General features: G+C 43.1%; 1 protein-coding gene across 4 annotated transcripts in view; it reads left to right on the top strand.

Moving 5' to 3' along the window:
- The window catches only part of rbms3 (RNA binding motif, single stranded interacting protein), a 247,507-nt gene that overhangs the window by 209,528 nt on the left and 17,412 nt on the right, over positions 1-20,567 (top strand). For all 4 annotated transcript variants that reach the window (XM_068575458.1, XM_068575461.1, XM_068575460.1 and 1 more), the window contains 4 exons: positions 764-870; positions 8,016-8,059; positions 11,756-11,852; positions 15,915-15,965. In XM_068575458.1, coding sequence (XP_068431559.1) covers positions 764-870; positions 8,016-8,059; positions 11,756-11,852; positions 15,915-15,965 — 299 coding nt within the window. The remainder of the gene's footprint in view (positions 1-763; positions 871-8,015; positions 8,060-11,755; positions 11,853-15,914; positions 15,966-20,567) is intronic.

Here is a 20,567-nt window from a genome sequence, read left to right as displayed (position 1 = left end):
CACTTTCATCAACCTGTTATCAGCAATCACGCATACAAAAGGCTGTTGATACAGAGGCGGCGTGGACGAGTTTGCAGTACGCAGAGCTTTTTTAGTTATCTTTTGTTATTATTAGATTAATAACAGCGTCATGTTTTCCTGCTGGCTGAGGATACACACTTGCCAGCTCTGTAGCGAGGGCACTTGAGTTGATCCTCTGTTAATTTGTTCTCACGATTTAGGATGCCCCCGGTGTTCACTCCGAGAACAGCCACATTACGATCCGTGACAGCCTCCGCTCAAACAAACAGCGCCCAGTGAGACGCTTGCACTGATGGTTGTGGAGTGGAAAAAAAAAGGTAAAACATTTCAATTAAAAGAGAAAATGCCTGTTAAATTGAAACACGGAGGGATTACGTGTCAGGAACGCCTTCTAGAGAAGAAAAAAAAAAAGCTTGGGCTGACAGAGCGGTCCTGCATTACCATCTCAGAGGTATTTACGAGAGCGATTACTGTGATTATTATTTCAACAATACCCTGCAATGCTCTTTCATGGGCTGCCAGCCTGGGCCGGGGGTAGTGAGAGTAGCCTGCCAACATCGTCGGGCTGGGAATTCTTCTAGGAGCTCCATAGTAGGGAAGAGGGGAGGGAGGTGGGGAGATAGAGACGCAACGGTGGGAGAAGAGAAACGCGACCCAGTTCAAAAGGGTTTCTGTCTCTCTGATGGGTCTCAGGATGCAGTCCTCCTGATGTGATTTGTCCTCTCTCTCTCTATCTCTGCAGCTCCCACGGAGCCTTTGCTGTGCAAATTTGCCGACGGAGGGCAGAAGAAACGCCAGAGCCAGAGCAAGTACCCTCAGAACGGGAGGCCGTGGCACAGAGAAGGCGAGGTAAGATCCAGTCCGCAGGTCAAAGTGTCATTGGACCAGAAACTGAACCCCCAAATTCCTCATGGAGGCCGTGCCGTCGGCGTGAACGGACATTAGTTGTATCCTGCTGAGTTACTTGTATAGCTCTGTCGTCAGTGTGTGACTGTGGGTCTGGTTGAAAGGCTGGAAAGGCCTTATTAACATTATACATATAAAGTCCAATTAACATTTAAGATGTTGTACCAATTCATGAGCCGTCATCTCTCAACATGTGCTGATGTCACAGCATACTAGATCCCTAAAAACTTTTTCTGCAAGAGATTCACCTGAGCAAAAAATGGGAAAAATCATTAACTAAATTTAGTGTGCCGCAACAGCAATATTAATAGTCATCAAGGACAACCCATTCTTTACAGTTCAACAAAACTATTGTTACCACAAAGTCTATTTACGTGATCTATCCTGAGCTTTCGACCACATCCTAACTCCTGCCTCTCCTCTGTAGCATTAGACAGGGGTAACAGCTTCCAGTTTTTATAATTTTTTACATAATGTCCTGAACATTTCAGCTTTCAGAATTGATCACCAGGAGAGGAGGTATGGCCAAAAAAAAAATCTCAGTCGGCCAAGCGCTTTCCATTCCATCATGACAAGGCGATTACCGACAAGGCATTACCTCTGAGGTAATGGTATTTCTAATAGCAGGCCCCACCCTGCTCACAAGGCCACTTGAGAAGTTGCCAACATCTGGCTTTATGTAAACCATTACTGCCTGTCATTTGTATTTACTCTAAGCTATAGAGCCGTTAAAACAAAAAAGAAAAGAAAAGTACCGCAGATATCGATCAAACTGCCCCCGGATGCATAGGCGCTGTCACGTAAATTGCATCTCAAGCCGAATGCCTCAGTGAACACGTATATTCCCGCCATACATCAGAAAGCAGGAATTGGATACAGTGCTGTGGTAACATATTCATCAGCAACATGTGGAGGCAAGGTTAAAGCCTCTTCATACTGTAGGCTACCAACCAGCTATACTAGGAAGGACACACAGAGGAGACAGGTGGAGGAGTGCTTCAGACTCGGACTATATGGAATAGAGTGAACACATACACACACACACACACACACACACACACACACACACACACACACACACACACACACACAAAGCCTGTGTTTTCTGAAGGACAAACATTTCATCTCTCCTGGTCTCATCTACCTTGCAGTTTCAGCACAACTGTCAGTCTGTGTGTGTGTGAGTGTGAGTGTGTGTGTGTGTGTGCGTGTTTGTGAGAGAGTGTGTCTGTCTGTCCATCACATGTTCAACTAACACCTATAAGCCAGTGAAGCGTGTTTAACCTAAATTGTATTGCTGCATCTCCTCACAGGCCAACACACACTAACAGGGTCAGCTCAGTTGACTGGAGGTAAAGTGAGATGACTGTGTGTGTGTGTGTGTGTGTGTGTGTGTGTGTGTGTGTGCGTGTGTGCGTGTGCGTGTGTGTGTGTGTGTGAGTGTGAGATGAGGATAAAGGAAAATACTTACATTGTGAAAAATGGAGGAAACATGTCATTTTGCTGTATTTAATCTCCGCCCCTTACCTCCTCTACATAAACACATACGACCTTTCGAAACCTAAAACGGTGTCACACAGATTTCCTACTACTAATTTGCTTTTCCAAATACGTTCTGGAGGAAACATGAGTTATGTCGCGATAACATCCACCGGCAATTGTCTGTCAACCCGAGACATGGTTGTGTGTGAAAATCCCTCGATCAGCAGTTTCTGAAATACTCAGATCAGCCTGCCTGGCACTAACAACCATGTCACGTTCAAAGTCCCATACATCACCTTTCTTGCCCATTTCAACGCTTCGCCTCCATGCCTAAATGCATTGGGTAATTGAAACGTGACGGGCTGATTGGATATTTGCATTAACGTGCAGTTGAGCAGCTGTAGTGGGCGGTGAGTTTTCTCAACTGCTCGTTGATGTGTGTTAGAGTTTTGATGACTGCATGCTCGCAGAAATATGTCAATTCAGTCAATAGATGTCTTCACATTATCCCATCGGTCAAAAATATGGCGCACCTGTGTACAGATAGTTCTGATGTCATGGGTGGAGGTACTCAGATGGGGGTGGGGAGGGATTATTCCAATGAGCCTGCATGTGACTGAGGAAGGAGAGCAGAATCTGAATGGCTTCTATAATCTTCTATATTTCAGCCCACCAAAGACTGAGTTGTCTTATTTCTCAGTGGGTGGGTTGGTAGCCACTCCTCATACCCAAACCTATGCGCACAAGCACTGAAAGTACTTGAGACCTGTGTCCTCCATGTTGTTAGGTTAAGCCAAATGTAATAGGAGACTTGGTGAAGTTTAGGAAAAGCTGATGTTTTGATTTACTTTTTAAAAAGTAGATGCATCACACCTCATGTTGAAAGTCACCAGTGACTTTCCTGACCCTCAATCACAAACACAATCCCTCTCTAAGGTTAAGTGCTTTGAGTTGCCTCAGTATAACCCTGAAGTTCTTAATCACACTTCATCATATTTAAAGGCCAACACTAAAAGTGAACATATTGCAGGGAGGGAACAGTTTCCAGATACTGTGCATTCAGTATAAACGTTTCCTCTTTGTGTAGATCACAAATAACCATAGTACGTTAATTTAATCTGAATTGAATCAATGTGATTTTGGCTGATGGTTGAATACTTAGTATTTCGGGAGCATCCCCACATTTCAATACACGGTACTGATGCGGATCAAATCAGACCTGGAGAAAGAAAAAATCACAGCACATTGCATTTTTCTGTATTGATTCATCATCAGTGTTTTGTGAACAGCGTGTCCCATGTGTACATGCGATAAACAGCACAGGTGTGCTCTGTTTGATGTCATCATGAGCTCAGGGATTTGTGCTGCTGAAGGTATAGTGACTGAAAGCCTGGCTTTGTCATTACAAACACATGTTGGGCCTGAATGTCTTATCTTCCATTCATCTCAACATATATCAAAATAAATATTGTATCTGACACTGAGTATCTAATCTAGAATGAGGATCATCTGTTGAAAGAATACGGTTAAGCGTAAGGTGTAATGCTAAGCACGGTGTTTACATTCAGGTTGATGGACTAGACCACATTTACACTTGGTATTAACATGCAATCAGATATGTAATCTGGATATTGGCATTTTGTCACACAATAGGCCTTTTTTTTAATTTACACCTGGTATTAATAAGCAATCTTATCATCGTGGATGTCAATATGCTAATCAGGAAGACCGAGCGAGCGGACTACTTGTTGTCCTTTGCTGAAGAAGAGCAGATCATCTGTAGCTTTTTACCTGCCTCGCTGGAGAGAGCGAAAAAAGAAGAAAGAGCTGAGTGACCTTTCAGCAGATTTTCTTCCTCACACTTTACATTCACACCTTTTTCCGATATGATCGCAATGCAAGTCAGATCTCCTCCAGAAAGGCTCTGGCTCCTCCGGTGCCATTCTGCATGCATTTACACCTATTAGAGCCATGAGAAAGGCCCTTATAAGGTGTGTGTGTGTGTGTGTGTGTGTGTGTGTGTGTGTGTGTGTGTGTGTGTGTGTGTGTGTGCATCCTTGTGGTCATTGATCAGCTGTGCGGGCAGGGCAGGGGGGGATTGGAGATAGGCATCACATGTTAGTCCGTTTATCAGAGCTGAGGCCATTCCTCACCTCACCCCCCCCTGTGGCAGGCAGATGAAGGGGAGAGGTAACCATGGCTCCTTTCTCTTCTTCCATGTCTCCCTTTACCTTCTTCCTTTCGCTATCTCTACAGAACATCTCACCCTCCTTTTGCCTCTTTCTCTCACTCTCCTCCTCCTCTTCTCGCCGTTTCTCTCTGTCACACTCCGTCTCTTCTTCCTCCGCGTTTGAAGTCTTCCCAGATCCCACAGCAACATACGGAGCGAGCGAGAGCGAGTGACTCACTGAGACTGAGAGGAGGAGAGAGAGAGGGAACACATTGCACGATCAGTCAGGAGTTACAAGGGGTTGAGGGCTGCAGGGCGGGCTGATGGTGAGGACTGAGAAATGGATATGACAGATTTTCTTGTAAACTACCCAAAGTGGGAGTCTAGAAAGTGCTGTGTCTCGGTTCTCATGCTGACAAACTTATTAGTCACTGCATTTTAGACACCACGCACACACAAGCACCATGGGTGTTCCTTCTTTTTCTCTCTCTCTCTCTCTCTCTTCACTTCTACACACAAAAACTTTCAAAGTCACACTTCTCAAGCACCTACTCTGGGGGAATGAGTGAAGATGAAAAAAACATCCATCTTCACACTCTGTGTGGAAGCCTGACGCGTGTGTGTGTGTGTGTGTGTGTGTGTGTGTGTGTGTGTGTGTGCGCGTGTGCGTGTGTGTGTGTGTGTGTGTGTGTGTGTGTGTGTGTGTGTGACAACAAGGCTGGGAGAATAAATAGAGAGCGAATCTGTGTATGGAAGGCAAAAGTACAAGAAGAGAGTGGGTCAGTGTGTATATGTTTTTGCGTGTGTGTGTGTTTGTGTGTGTGTGTGAGAATACAGATACAATGGCTTGGCATGATTTTGTAGTATTTTTGGGGGGGGTAACACACATTTTTTAAAGCTGCTCTGTGGTAAAATATATTCACATTTCAATTTGAAAATGCATTTTGTAAACCCAAGAGCGCAGATAAAAAGATGTGAATCCAAGATCATCATTTGTAACTTGAAAAACTTGAGTTAAGTCTTGACTTCAAGAAGCATCAACACAGTCTTTCTCCGTTGCTTTTTGTTTCTTACATTATAATACAGATACATTATAAGATATTTTATAATGAGTTAGAATCACTTTTAAAATGCATTGTAAAGTAATTGTAAGTTACCCTAAGAAACCATGTTTGCTTTATGTAAAGTGAAAAAAAATCTATCCAAGAGCAGACCAAAGCTCACTTAGAGTGACTTACACACATTATAATACATTAAATAAAGATTATAATGTATTACAACTATGAACATTTTAAAATGCTCGATCCTGAGTGACCAGGAATTATAATACTTACATTCTTGTTATGAAGCATTATGAATATATAAATTACGCTTTACTAGTAAGTATATAATTATAGACATGAGCATAGAAAGTGTAAATTAAATGATTATATCTACTGCATGAAGCGAGAAAGTGTCCCTTGATTTGGACCTGTTGCTCTTTTAGCAAGCGCTTTAAAGGACTGGTCCGTCGCTGGCAACTTTTCAGGGCGAGCTTTGTTCCCAAGATCTGTTCAGTATCAACGTTTTCTCCAGTCTTCAAATCAAGCTCAGGCAACAAAAAAAGAAAAAACATACACAGACTGTCTCTGTCTTTTCCTATCTTCATCCTTTCTGCGGCGGAGCCAAAAGCTGACTGCATCAGTAATCAGTCATTGGCCGTGCGGGGTCTCCGGTCAGGAGCTCCTCTGCTGTGGAATTCATCAGAACGTGGAACCAAGGGCAGCACCTTAGGGAGCTATCGGCCTCATCAGACAGCCCCGTCTGCCACCACGATTAGCGCGCGTGTGAACACTCACACATGCAAACATGCAGTCTGGAGCTCACATTTAGTTGAAATACAAAGACTTGTGCACATAGACCAGGATGTTGAACACCGAAGGTGAACACACACAAATAAAGCAGTTTTTTTTTTTTAAATAACACGAGCTGGTGCCAGTCCCTTCGTCCGACCTTTACAGCTGTACATGTCTCGGAAAGCCTTTTCTAACTATGCGTCCACACATCCCTATTCATTGGATATAGATTATCTGTTATTGCTCACTGTCATAGGTTTAGGCCCGGGATTACTGATCCCCCCTGCTCCTCTGAGCTGCTATTCCCTGAACAGTATAGCTCAGTGCAGGAAGCCCACTGGAGGGACAAGGGCAAAAACAAACAAAAAGAGTGGAAAGACAGAAGGAGGGTAGATTAAGAGATGAGGGATGGAGAGGGAAAGGTAAGGAGAGAAAGCAAGAGAACACAAGATGATGGAGGGAGAAAGGAGAAGGGGGAAGAGCAAAGTGAGACAGAGAAAGGGCAAGAAAAGGGAGTGTGTATACGCAACGTGTGTGTGTGCGCTGTGTGTGCTGATGAAATCTGCCGTCCTCAGCAGCCTCCCGTTAAAAGAAATCGGATTAGCTCTCCTCCGGGAGAGAACCTTCAGGAATGCAGATGACGGATTGCGGCGCACAGGTCTCTCTCCTGGACTCGAAGGCGGCCCCACACACACACACACACTTGCACACACACCTGACACACACACCATCAGCAGACAAAGAACTCAGTTTTCTGCTCACTCCTTTTCTCTCCAAAGGGCATTTCTTCATTTCCTCTCATTCATAAATACATGATGGTACGTGATTGAAATAGAAAGAGAGGCGTCTTCAATACCAATTCACTTTGTCCTATCGACGGAGCCTTTCCCCACATTGGCTTTGTCACTTGTCAGTTTTTCCAATTTGAAAATGAGATAAATTTGATTACATGTATTTTGAACAAAGAGAATCAAGGTATAAATTGCGTTATAGCCAAAGTACAATAAAGGTGCGGCAAAATATGTGGGTGACATTGTTGCAGGAAGATATTGACAGATTTCCCAGAGACATGAGAACATAAGCGCAACAAAACAACACACCGGTGACAGAATGCGGTTGTACATGCATCTGTCTAATACCATTTAGACCAAGATATGACAAAGTTGTACCTGCTGACATGTTACGGCTCAACAAAATAACCAATATTTGGCAGGATGTCTGGTTCCCTTCCCGTGTTTTGTCTCAAGACTTAAAGGAGTAGCTGAAAGAATTTTAAAAAATATGCTTATTTGCTGTCTTGCAGAAACTTCAATACAAGATAACTCACTATTTAACACGGTATATCTCATTTGTTTAATCAGTACAAAAACAAAATGTAAAAACATATATCTTCTCATCTCACTCTCACAAGAACATGCAGAAAATGTAGAAGGACATTTTCCAAAATGTTGAGATATTCTTATAATGGTGAGAAGAATATTCTAATGTTATGGCTTTTTTATTACATTGTGTCTTGTTGCAGCTTGATGTCCTTTGTTAGTATTTCTGATCCAACTCAGTTTATGATTAATCCTACATGTCATTGTTTTTCTCTCTTTCAGACTGGCATGGCGTTAACATATGACCCCGCGGCAATGCAGAATGGGTAAGAGCTCGACAGTCAATCCATCCATGGCACCATCTAATACACTCACCTCTTGGCTCATAGGGTCCCAGTCAATACAGCTGCCATACAGAAAGATGAATGTAGTGGCAACATTCATCTTGTTACTGCACTTTGTTACTGTTTGATTAGCAAAATTGATATGGACTTCAAATATTGGTTTCCACTGGTTGTGTGTCGGGTGAGCGTAGCTGAGTGAGCTTCTTTGGCTCTTTGTGTGTGTGTGTGTGTGTGTGTGTGTGTGTGTGTGTGTGTGTGTGTGTGTGTGTGTGTGTGTGTTCCTGTGTCTATGTGTCAAGACTTAATGCTGCCGTGGAAATAAATGACCCGGCAACATGTTTTATTTTTCCCCGCAGTACTGAGGCAGGAAGGAGGGTGTTGAGGCTCCCCTCTCTATCTCCCTCTGGCCTCAGTCATTCACAGGAAGCTCCTCATCCCCCACTTCCTAAACCACTTATCCCCCAGTGAGTTGGAGTCAATCTCAACCCCCCCTCCCACCCACCCACCCACCCACCCAGAAAAAAAATGGATGAATAGCATCACTCATTACACACAGCCTGCCATGTAAAACCCTCCTCTGCTGCAAATCTGCCAAATTATAATCCCGCAGATATCTGTGTTAAGCAACAGACCTGCTGGGTAAGGAATGATTCACTCGTAATACATTCGACCAGAAGTTAAGCCTAATGATCGTGTTCCAGAAAGAAGAGAAATAGGGTGAATTAAGTAGCAAAGAATGTTAAAGAAGTCAGTTTTATTCAAGGGCTAATGCAATGTGGAAAACAGAAAAAATAAAATTAATCAGCTAGCAAGGAATGTATAAGTATATAGTCAATTTAATTCATGTATTAATACAGAGTAGAAAATAAAAATGCAGTTGAACAGGAAATGTAAAACAGAAATGGCACTTTACATTTGTCAGACTGTGCTTACTGGTGCATCAAAATTCAAGTGCAAATTGGGTTATCCATTCATCCATCTTCCGCCGCTTATCTGGGGCCCGGTCGGGGTGGCAGGTATCCAGACGTCCCTCTCTCCTGCTATGTGCCTCTAGTGGAAGACCTCATGGGTCTACCCCGGGGTCTCCTACCAGTGGGAAAACTTTCAAAGGAAGACACCAGTAGGTATCCTGATCAGCCCGAACCACCCCGACGGGCTGCCTTTGATGGAAAGGAGCAGCTGCTCCCTCCAGATATGTGAGGTCACCCTCCATCTCCAAGAGTGTGCCGAGCCACGCTATGGAGGAAACTCATTTTGGTTACTTGTTTTCACAATTTAATTATGTTGGTCACTAACTGAAGCTCATAGGTGAGGGTTAGAGTACATACCGACTGATGAATGAAAAGCTTTTTCCTTCCAGCTTAGCTCCCTCTTCCCCACTACAGTTCGATACAACTCCTGCATTAATGACACTGCATCTACTCACCTGCCGACTTCATGCACCATTTTATCCTCAAGTCCTAGAGATCCTTGAACGGCAGAGAACCACGGCCTTCGATTCCGAGATGCTTACTCTCACCCCGGGCTTCACATTTATCCACAAACCTCCCCAGTGGGTGCCGGGTGCTGGAGGTAGCAGTCTTATTAAGGCAAAAGAACCACATCATCTGCAAAGAGCAGAGACGCAAAAAATAATTGGGGTACACAAACCAAACACTCTATTCTGCACATTGAGAATCCCGAATGGGCTCCACCAGGCTTGTTCTACCGCCAACTGAAAAGTGTTTAACTTGCGGCTAAGAGTACAGATCTGGTTTGTAGCAACAGACGCTGTTGTTCTCCCGCTACAAGACCCCACAGGGTCCCTAGCTGATGTCTTTACCTGCTGCCCAGCTGACAATGCACCTGACCCCATTGCCTATCCCTGTGGGTGGAAGGCCTGCAGGGCAAATTGGATTAGTGAATTTAAAATACAATTAAGATGCAAATTACCCATGTATATATATATATATATATATATATATATATATATATATATATATATACACACACACACACACACACTGTAGTTGTGGGACTAAATTTACATGTTCTAGTTTCCATTAATATATGAATGTATTTATCGGTATACTCTCAAAGAGGAACAAAATGAACTCATATTAAGACGAAATCGAAATACTGACATAAAACTCTTAAATATTCCTGCATCTCATAAGTAAAGCATGAACAGAGTCAATTTGTATCCCTTGTGCTTTGGTGACTTTGGTATTACTTCTCCACCGTTTTGAGTCTCACAGACACATACAGTAGTAAGTGTAATATATATATATATATATATATATATATATATATATATATATATATATATATATATATATATATATATATATATCTTATATTCCTCTGTGTCGGCGACAGCCCTGACTGGAGGTATTATGTTTTCAGGTTGTCCATCTGTTGTGAACGTGATATCTCAGGAACGCTTTGAGGGAATTTCTTCCAATTTGGCACAACCGTCCACCTGGACTCAACGATGAGCTGATTAGAGTTTGGTGGCCAAAGGTCATCGAGACCTCACGAAACACAGTTTTGAAACTTTGGAACTCAAGACGTTAAATGCTCATCAAGACAATTTCACTCAAATGTCTATTTGATGTAGAGAATATTTATTCATTGAAAGAAGAGAGAAGCTATTTTCGTTTGAAAGGAGTTTTTTGCTCTCCTCCCGTCTTGCTTCAGCGATAAAAAAAAGTTTGACTGACAGATGGTTCATCCAAACATATTTGTTGAATGTGCCTGCCATTTTTCAAACAGTTTCGAATGACTGCTTTTCAGATAAAACAATGTTTAGTATGTTTTTTGAGCTGAGTTGAGCTTGATCTTGAGTGGGGTCTCACAGAAAACTTGTGTTAAAATGCAATGCACAACATAAAGAGCTTATGGAGTATCTTGAAATCGAATGGGTCTTCAAAGCCAACCTGTCTAATATACTCAGCCAGTAATATGATCTTCAGCTCAGGTGACTGTTGGATATTCCACTTAGCCTCCCAGGGGATCACAGCACCATTCGGTTGCTATAAACCTTCAGCAATGAGATAGAGTAGCGGAGCCGACCACCTCGCTTCTCTGCAGCTCATGTCAAACCTTATAGCTTCTTGAAATGCAATGACTTTTCCCAAAGCTCATCCTACAAGAGTGCTGCTTAAAGCCAGCCAGCCAGCCAGGCAGCGCGGCACAGTGTAGCCTTAACACTAGAGTCCACATTGGGGGGAAAAAATGAAATAACACCACCTACTTTATACAATGACAAAGCTCAACCTGATGTGATAAAACCCGACTTTTCAATTGAGAACACTATGAGACACTTCATGAAACTTTTATGTGGCGTTCGAAATACAATATAAGGCCATGTGTTTGCCCTGAACAAGCTGCAGGATAAATCAACAGTGTCTTTGTGTGTGTGATCGTGTGTGTGTGTGTGTGTGTGTGTGTGTGTGTGTGTGTGTGTGTGTGTGTGTGTGTGTGCGCGCGCTGTAGTTTGCAAGTGTTTGTCTCTTCTATAGACAGAGAAACCCCAATAAAGACAATTATCTGTCAAATAACACACAATTGTTGTATCAAGGCAACATAATCACATGCTTACATTATGTTTTATATACCCATTATGAAATTGACAAACTATTTCTGCTGTTTGCTCTCCTTCCCCGCATTTCCCTCCCTCTCTCTCTCCCTCCGCAGGTTCTACTCCTCGCCTTACAGCATCGCCACCAACCGCATGATTGCACAGACCTCCATCACGCCCTTCATCGCTGCTTCCCCCGTTTCCACATATCAGGTGGGACCGTAGTACACTGCATCATGGGTAGATTGCTGACCGTGTGTGTGTAATAGGAAGGTTTGCTTTGTGTAAGGGAATGGGAGAGAGGGGGCGGGCTTCAAAACAGCGTGAGGTTCTCTCTTCTTCTCTCATCGTTTCTCCGCCACTCCAGCTGTGCTCGATGACATCTGTTTTGTAGGCGGCAAACACAACAGGCATCAGAAAACAAGCATTAAAAAAACCAGAAAAGAATAAAGGCTGACAGGGTAGAAAAAAATAAAATCACCCATCATGAATTAAAGTGTCTAGGAAAAACAACACCTTCCTCCCTCCCAGTTTCCTGACCTTTTTGTCCTTCCTCAGCTGCTAACGCAATAAAGTAGTTTTTTGGTTGTTGTTTTTTTTTTTACTAACTTGGATACAATCCCTTCCTCTTCCAAAGTGAATTTCCACATCCCTCACGGCCGTGATCTGTGGAGTAATGAAAGAGAACAGAACAGGAACGTGAAAATTGTCTGTGTGAGATGTCAAGAGCGTTAACCGCTTTCCGTCGCCGCGCATTTCACGCAGCACCCTCTGCCGAATCGAAACATCAAGAGGCACTGCCACCGTGCCCTCTCGCTCAGACACTATCGCTTAACATCGGCTCCGTTTGGTATGCAGAGACAGACAGACGAGGATAGGGAGCGCGCGAGAGGAGATTAAGGATAGATGCGGAAAATAGAAGGGACAGATGGAGAGAGAGAGAGAGAGACAACTACGGAGAGGAGGACGGATAGCGCGGGTGGTAATGGTGGCGGTGGCTCGGGTGGGGGGTGCAGGAGAGGGGTGTTGCTGAAGGTTGCTGTGCCCGTCTTTGAGGCACGCTTGATTAAAACTCTGGTCCAGTACCTGCAGTGGAGGGATAGGGGGAAAGAGGAGGAGGGAGAAAAGTGGGCCAGGGCGCGTCTCTAATCCGCTCTCGGAAGGCTTCCCAAATTGATTTATCAAAAACAATGGCCAGGCTTTTGAGGAATATTAATCCTCACAGTTTCAATATCGGGCAGCTCTGCCACCGCTTCCTGTAATATTGCCCTTCAGCCAGTCACGGCAGGAAGGTGAGTCCTTCATCTTCTGTTCAAGTACAAAGAGACAGAGGAAAAGGAAAAAGAGAAGACAAGCCAGGCAGTCGCACACACTAGACAAAAGGAAATCGCTTCCTTTTATGGTGCAAACTACTGCCTTTGTAATGAAAATCTCAAGCTGCATAGAAATGACTGTATATGCCGTCCCTTCTTTTATGTTTATGTTGAGTGGATGTCTTTTGGAGCTACTAGTTTGGTGGCATTGATTTATCGGAGCTGCAAATGAACCACGCCAACAGCAGTGTTCTGGTGTTCTTTCAAGCCTCCCGTGGGCTCGAATGATGATTGGCTTTGTTTCCTGGAAAAACAGCTTTGATGATCCACATGACAGGAGCCAGTCGAGGCCAGATCTCTACCAAGATCTCAGCTGGTGCCGCCAGCCAGCCGAGGCCTGGTTTACATCACTGGCCCTGCAGACTGACTCACTGGCTGACTAAATATGTGGCTGGCTGGCTCACTACCTAGCTGACTGGTTGGATGGGTCGGTAGCCAACTGGCTGAACGGCTGTCTGGCTGTTTGTTTTTTGTCTTATTGGCTGACAGGCTGTTTTAATTGGTAACACAAGCTGCGAAGTTCAGCCAGCGGTAGGTAGCTTTTCAGGTCAAGTGTGTTATAACCTCCACTCACACTAAACCTGCTCTCGCTTTAGAAGAACTGCTCCTCACTAACCGTATCTTACTAACTGGAGTTATAAGCAAAACCAGTCGGTTCTATATTCTTAGGGGAGAATCTAAGTCAAGTCTCTTGTCAGTCAGGACAAGTCCTCAGTGTTCCTTTTTTAGTTTCTATTTTTCTGGACGATGGTGATACAGAAAAGTTTCTTTTACAAAAGAACAACAAAAAATATGTTGTCGGCCAAAACGGTTCCTTTTTTACTGCTGATTCGTTGCGTGACTCAAAACCGTGACACAATCCAAACCGTGACATTTGTGATCCGTTACTCCCCGACATTCAATACAGTACAGATAGCTCTCTGCCTGAGGCTGTTTGGCTGATTCAATATTGTTCTATGATAGACCGTCATTTCCATCAGAGAGAGAGAGACAGCCTGCGAGCCGGTTGTGCGGCAAAACTCAAACAAATTGAACTTTGAACCTGAATACTCTGACCTCCACAATGCAATCCAGTTCTGCTACTGTGGGGAGGAAAACTATTTCACATTTTACAGTCGAGAAGTTCTGTAATCCCATTTCTTATATCGAGTTATCAGTTGTAGTAGTCTGCAGGATCCTAGTTTTGTAATTCTCCTTCAGTCTGCATTCTACCCATGCAAACTATTAATTTAATCTGCAACTGCTGACAGTGTGCAAAATGGGCCTAATCTCAGTCAGGTGTACAATCTCTATGAGTTTTAAAGCATGTCAGATGGTGCAATGAATGTCTGGTAAATCGTTAACCTGACCCGCCAGATGGTTTGTTACACAGAACCGTCTGAGAAGCAGTCAAAAGAAAGTGTTTGGAAAAGGGCACTTTAAAAAAAAAAACACTTGGCAGGTGATCGGATGAACCATCTGTCAAATGAAAGTCTTACAGACGTGAGTCGGAAGACGAGCAAATTCTTCTCTTCCATCGAGAAAAGCTCTTCTTTCAATGAAGTACTCTTCAGTTCTGATATTACTGACGCTATGGTGGCATCTCTGCTAACCTCCAACAGTCGTCTTGTGCACACCTAAGCCACGCCCCTCGCTGCCTGAAGAGCCCACAGGATGCAGATTGGTCCGCGAATGACTTGAAGTGATGGATTTGATGTGATCTCGCAATTCTTGCGTTGTCTCACGTCATCACAAACAACTGTAATTAAATGTTTGGCATAACACCAGCTCTCCAGTGGATTCTGGCTCATTTTATGTTGCATTCTGATTGGTTGGTTTGCAAACGTGGGTCTTAGCAGTTATCACATTGTGGGATTACTGTTCCTTAATTTCTGACACGTCTTTGGCCAGCAAAGCTCTGAATCGTACGTGATAAAAATCCAAACCAGGGTTTTTGATTTACAACCAGAGATTTCACCACATTTCTTCACATCGGCCTGGGACGGCCCAAAGTCACAAAGGGGAGTCATAATAGTCTATTAAATAAATCACGTGATGGTCATGCCTCATCTTGCGTGAAGATAATGTGATTAAAGATAAGCTTTCTCTGTGTCTATCTGCTGTCCCGTTCAGCTGGGGAGAACAAATACTGCCATGTATAAACAAACAGACTTGGCTTCATGTCGTAGAATATCAAGCTTTGTTTAGGTGTGGATCCAAATCACGCGTTTGGGTTGGCACAGAGGATTGATTGCTCTTATAGCAGATTATTCCATGTTTGTCTTTGTTTAATCTAATCATTTTACCAGGATCAGTGGCCAGCCTGTGTGTTTGTCCGTTACAAGCTGTCTAATTCCTCTCTCCAGCACATCTGAAAGCTCTGTTTGTTCCTCCATTCCCTCCAGTCTCTTGATCATTGTCTCTGTCACTGTTTCGCCGTCTCTTTAACTTCCCACATTTGTGAATATGCGTGTCTGTTTATGTGTTTTCCTACAAAGAAAAGCTCTGGCCACCACTCTCAAATTCTTTTTTTACGTTTTTCTTTTCTGTTTATTTATAAACATGCAACAAGCACTGGGCATTAATGATGTAATATAGAAGGAACCTAATTAAATGGGCTCCATGCACAAGTCATACTGTTGGCAATTGTGAGAAGGCAGGAGGGAGATTTGCTGCCTCCAGACTTTCAAATTCTTCTTTGTAATTTTTTGGCAAACCTTAATCTGTGTAAAGTTCAGCCATTTTGGTGCATTAAAACCAATGCAATCACTTTAAAAACCTCCAGACTCGAGAGTATTTGAACATATTGTGAATATTTGAACAGGGTTTATTGCTTTGTGTGGGATAAAACTTGGATTTGACTAAGCTTGAGAAAAATTTATATTGTCACCATCATTTCACATTTTCTGTTATTTCTTCGCAGGTCCAGAGTACGTCATGGATGCCTCATCAACAATATGTTATGCAACCTACAGTAAGTACCGTTCACCAGCAGTGGCTGCCCATTGGGGCTCAACCTTATCCTCTAGTTTCTCCTTTCTGTATTTTTTTGCCAGTGTTGTTAAAAGGTTTTAGAAGGAACTCATTAAAAGAAGTACTATATATTCACGTTTCTGCTGAAAATAGTTTATAACATGGGTGATTTTTTTCATATATATCTAGGGCAAATTGAATGATTAGAAAATAGATTCTGTCTGGGAAAAAAACACTTTTCAGCCACATTCCTTCCTCCTTGCCTACATGCACATATCATCACAGTACCACATGAAAACTTCGTATAACTAAATGGTTGCACCACTTTTGTCTTGCAATTACTATAAAGGTATATTATCGCGTTCTGATAACCACATGTTTCCATCTGTCCCAAGTATATTTAGATATTTTTTTGGGTTTGGAGTTTATAGGTGTTGGATATGCCAGGAAGCGATTCAGCCTCATTTACCAGACTGCAGCACAATACAGACGGGCTGCAGACTGTTGCTCGGGGTTACCGGCCCAGACAGCAGACAGTGAAAAATTATTATTAATTAGATTTAGTTCACCAGCAACACAGCCCGCCACAGTGGAACGGAGGTAGTCGCGCTGCAGCCAACGGTATCCTGTACGCTGGTTTTCTAAATCCATCATGTAGTTTTGTTATTTCAGCCAGTCTGCAAATCATCTCCACACTAATGAGTTATTTAGTATTTTCTTCACCAGCGAAAACATGTTTTATTACTTCTAATGAAATTTGATGGATGTTTCACTTTTTAGTTACAAGTCAGACAAGAATGTTTTTGAAGGCTCTTAATAGCCCAGTGTTTATAATCACTTTTTTTTTTTTTTTTTTGCTCCATGTTTTCTGTAACGTACCAACAGTATTGTTTGGAGTACATCCCAGATTTGCTTCCCAAATAGCAACAAAGATCATTAGTGGTTTGGTAAATAGTTTTACGGTTGGGCTTTAACTGATCAGAGCTCCATGAGTGTTTCCGTTATGTTGCTTAGAGGTTTTTAATCATTCTGCCAGAGGCTTTAACGTTTGCTCGAGGCATTTTGTGGCCCCCGAAGCACTGAACCAGACAAGGGCACACGTATTTGATTCCTTACAATCGTCTCAGTGTTCCACAGACACAAATTAGCTCGTTAAACGTCTTAAAGCGTGCGGCAGCACAGTGTGCTGCACTACAACACAGAGAGCGCTTGAGTAGTTCACACAGCGGAGTTATACTACGATGAGGTGCATTATAGTACAGTACATGATAAGCATGTGTCAGTAAGTTAATTTGTCTTTGAAATTAAATCTATACCTTGGCAGTAACATAAGTTATTTTTTTCTGAAGTTACCTCGAATGAATCACACAGATGCATGATTTGACATGCTGTTGCATCAAAGTTCACAGATTTTTTTAATAGATTATCATCCCTGGAATAATATAACATTTTAATGCAATGTTTTCATATTAATCAGTTCATTCATCAGTGTAGTTGTTGTTGGCCAGAGTTAACCCACAAGGTCAATTTTCAAGGGATGCAAATGTTAAGAGGCATCAAAAAAATGAATTCTCTCATATTTTCTATACGATGTTTCTGTTGCTACTTTCACTGGGAAAAAAATATGTTTGCTCCAAGCTACCATGAAAGTGTCAATAGCATGGTTAGCCTTGTGAGTACATAAGATTAAAAAAAAAAAACTACTTGCGGGTCCCTGTGATTGGAAAACACTGGACCTACAGCTGATGGTCCAGCACTCACTCGCTGGCGGACTGCTCGACCAGCCGTGTGGCTCCCAGCTGTGGCCATTTAGCACTCAGTCCTACCCATCTCACTTCCACTCCCGCTGTGGGACAGTGAACATGTAATCTGGTCGCAGCAGGCCACGAGCTAGGCGACACACACACACACACACACCCGGCTGCAGCTGCCCTCCAAGCCACTCCGTTTGCCTTTCAGCCATGCGACCTCCTGCCTGTCCTCCGAGTATCTTAACTCACTGGGCCTTCTCTCCCCTTTGCTATCAGGACTGCACTTTCCTGGTGATGCTTGTTTCACACAGGATTAAAGTTAGCTCGGTAACAAGCTGACTGTTTTTGCTGCTGGGTGGTAGACATTATAACAAAGTGAATGACAGATATTTCTAATAGCTGAACTGCTCTGCATGTGCAGTGCTGTGCACTTCTGGGCAATATCAATGCTTTGGTATATGTAAATGTGTGTACCATTTCCTTCATCTTCTGGCAGAATAGTCTCTTGTTTTATGGTAGTCAGAATGTGCACAGCCTCATTGTCTATGTCCGTGTCACTGCTCATGCTTCCCTGATTCTTATTTGTGTGCACTGCATGTGCTATGCAGTACCATATGTGTGGTCCTTCCTGGTTGTTCCCAACCAGACCGTACGGCTGCCTGACGGCCCTCCATCTTCCAGCCTTATGTCATGAGGCCTCTTGGAGCCATTGGCAGTGACCACCAGTCAGTAGCTGTATTGTACTGTGGTGTACATCTCATCACGCCAGAAGTCGCCATGTGGTCGTATCCGTCCCCATCGCGTTCCAGTTCTGTCACCAAACGGCTGCTAGTTGCTAACCCCAGCTGTCACCGCCATCACTGGATCAGAGCTAACAATCTGTCTCCCTTTATGACCCACGCTCATACCCGCGACCAGCTACATACACAGTAGACGGCCATGTACACACACACGCACAGCCTGCCACCAGATCAGTGACTAACATCAAATTACCCAAGCGTGCTAGCTTCAAGAGCTCAGGGGCCTATTCAAAGCATTAAAAACCAATTGATTGTGCTGCCGTTTGGCCGGTCCCACCACGTGTTGCGCGTTAAGGCAATGGAGCGTTGTGCAATGGCGCTACTGGTGTCCAAGCAATATGGAGGCAGTGGAGCATGGAAGGGGAAGGGGTCACAGCCAGCCAGTCAGATACAGAATAGAATAGAACAGACACAAGTGTGTGTGTGTGTGTGTGTGTGTGTGTGTGTGTGTGTGTGTGTGTGTGCGTGTGTGTGTGTGTGTGTGTGGTAAAACCCATATCAGTCAGCACAATAATAAATGAGCAGTCACTCATTAACTTATATAGACCTTTTCATTGCCATATACTTCCTGTCAGCAGCTCCTTTAACAAACTACAAACGTGGACCATTTTGAATGCTTTTCTTGTCGGTTTTGAAAAGCTCTATGTAGCAGGCCAGTAAATGGTGACCAGTACATTTTTTTAAAAAAAAGATTATTTTGCCTTTTCTCTGCCAGATGTACATTGTACATCGGCGATTGCATTGTGCAATTTCTAGCAGAATGTCACTACATCGTGGACGCCTTTTCACACAGACGATCAAATTAAATGGCGGACAGTAAATGTAGTGCGCTCTAGATAGAATACATTGGGGGTTATTTCTGACACCGCCTTAAAAAAATATACTGTAAATATTTATGTACGAAATGTAAAAAAAAAAATGTAATTAATACTTAAGGCTAAACTGTAAAAGTAAAGGCCAGGTTCCATTACGGGATCATATTTACTTAATAATATTCTCTGTTAAGGTACATGGCTGACTTGTTGGTTTTGATTTAACGGTTAAAGCTACACTAGTGCTTTTTGTGCTTATTTAGAGTCAGTACTTTCTATTGAGCTTAAGATATCACTCCTCTCCTAATAATGCCTGCTATGAAGACAATCATGATATGTTATCTGGGTGAGGAACTTCCACGGGGATAAAGAACTGATCATATATTATTATCTCTCACCAGGAGCTTGGTTGTAAGAGGTAAAGGTTTGGTCGAGTGATGTAATAATTAAAAACGTAGTTGATAAGCTGCTGCTGATGTTGTGTTACTGCATGCTCTTTTTCCCTTCATTACAACCTCCCAGTTCCTTCACAAACCTAAACTCTGTTGATAATAATAGTGTCAAACTGAATAGTGTGAAATAACAGATGATTTATCGAATGGCAGTAAATCAATGTATGTTGAAGTTGAGAACAACTCGTCCAAGAGTTTGCTTATTGCGCAGTAAACAGAGAACCTTGCAGCTTGTAACGCTTCGGTAAAGGTGTTTGTTTTCTATCCGACTAGATTAAGTTTGACAAGTCCATTCATACGAAACTGAACTTCATCACCGGAGAGGAGCACTTTGGTAGCAGGCAGTCAGAGGGAGTGAGGAGTGAACAGTGCTCAAAATGAGTTTCACAATTAATGGGCAGAATGCGCTACGCATGGAACTTTATCCAACAAAGTGGACGACACAATGAGGTTGCAGCTTGTTCTTCCTGTAGTTTCTTTTTCTTTTCCTCCTCTGTTCATCACTTGCCTCCCCTCTCTCGTCTTCTCTCATGCTGTCTCCCAGATCTTCTGATCCTGTGCTCTGTTTGGCAGTGGGATGTCTGACCGCTTGCCTTTTGCTCTGTTATTTGGTCAGCGGACCTTGTAGCAGAGGGGATGAAACGGAAGAACCAAATGCCCCAAAAGACAAATACGCCCATGTAGCTCGCGCACAGATGCGCCGCCATTCTTAACACATTCTTAATGGTAAATCTCACTGACATATAAAGATCATTAATCACGCACGTGGACGCTCAAATTCACTTCCA

The sequence above is a fragment of the Clinocottus analis genome, unplaced genomic scaffold (genome assembly GCF_023055335.1).
Source record: "Clinocottus analis isolate CAN_PGR_092001 unplaced genomic scaffold, fCliAna1.0.p SCAF_14, whole genome shotgun sequence".
Lineage (NCBI taxonomy): Eukaryota > Metazoa > Chordata > Actinopteri > Perciformes > Cottidae > Clinocottus > Clinocottus analis.
This window is presented reverse-complemented; position numbering and strand designations above follow the sequence as displayed.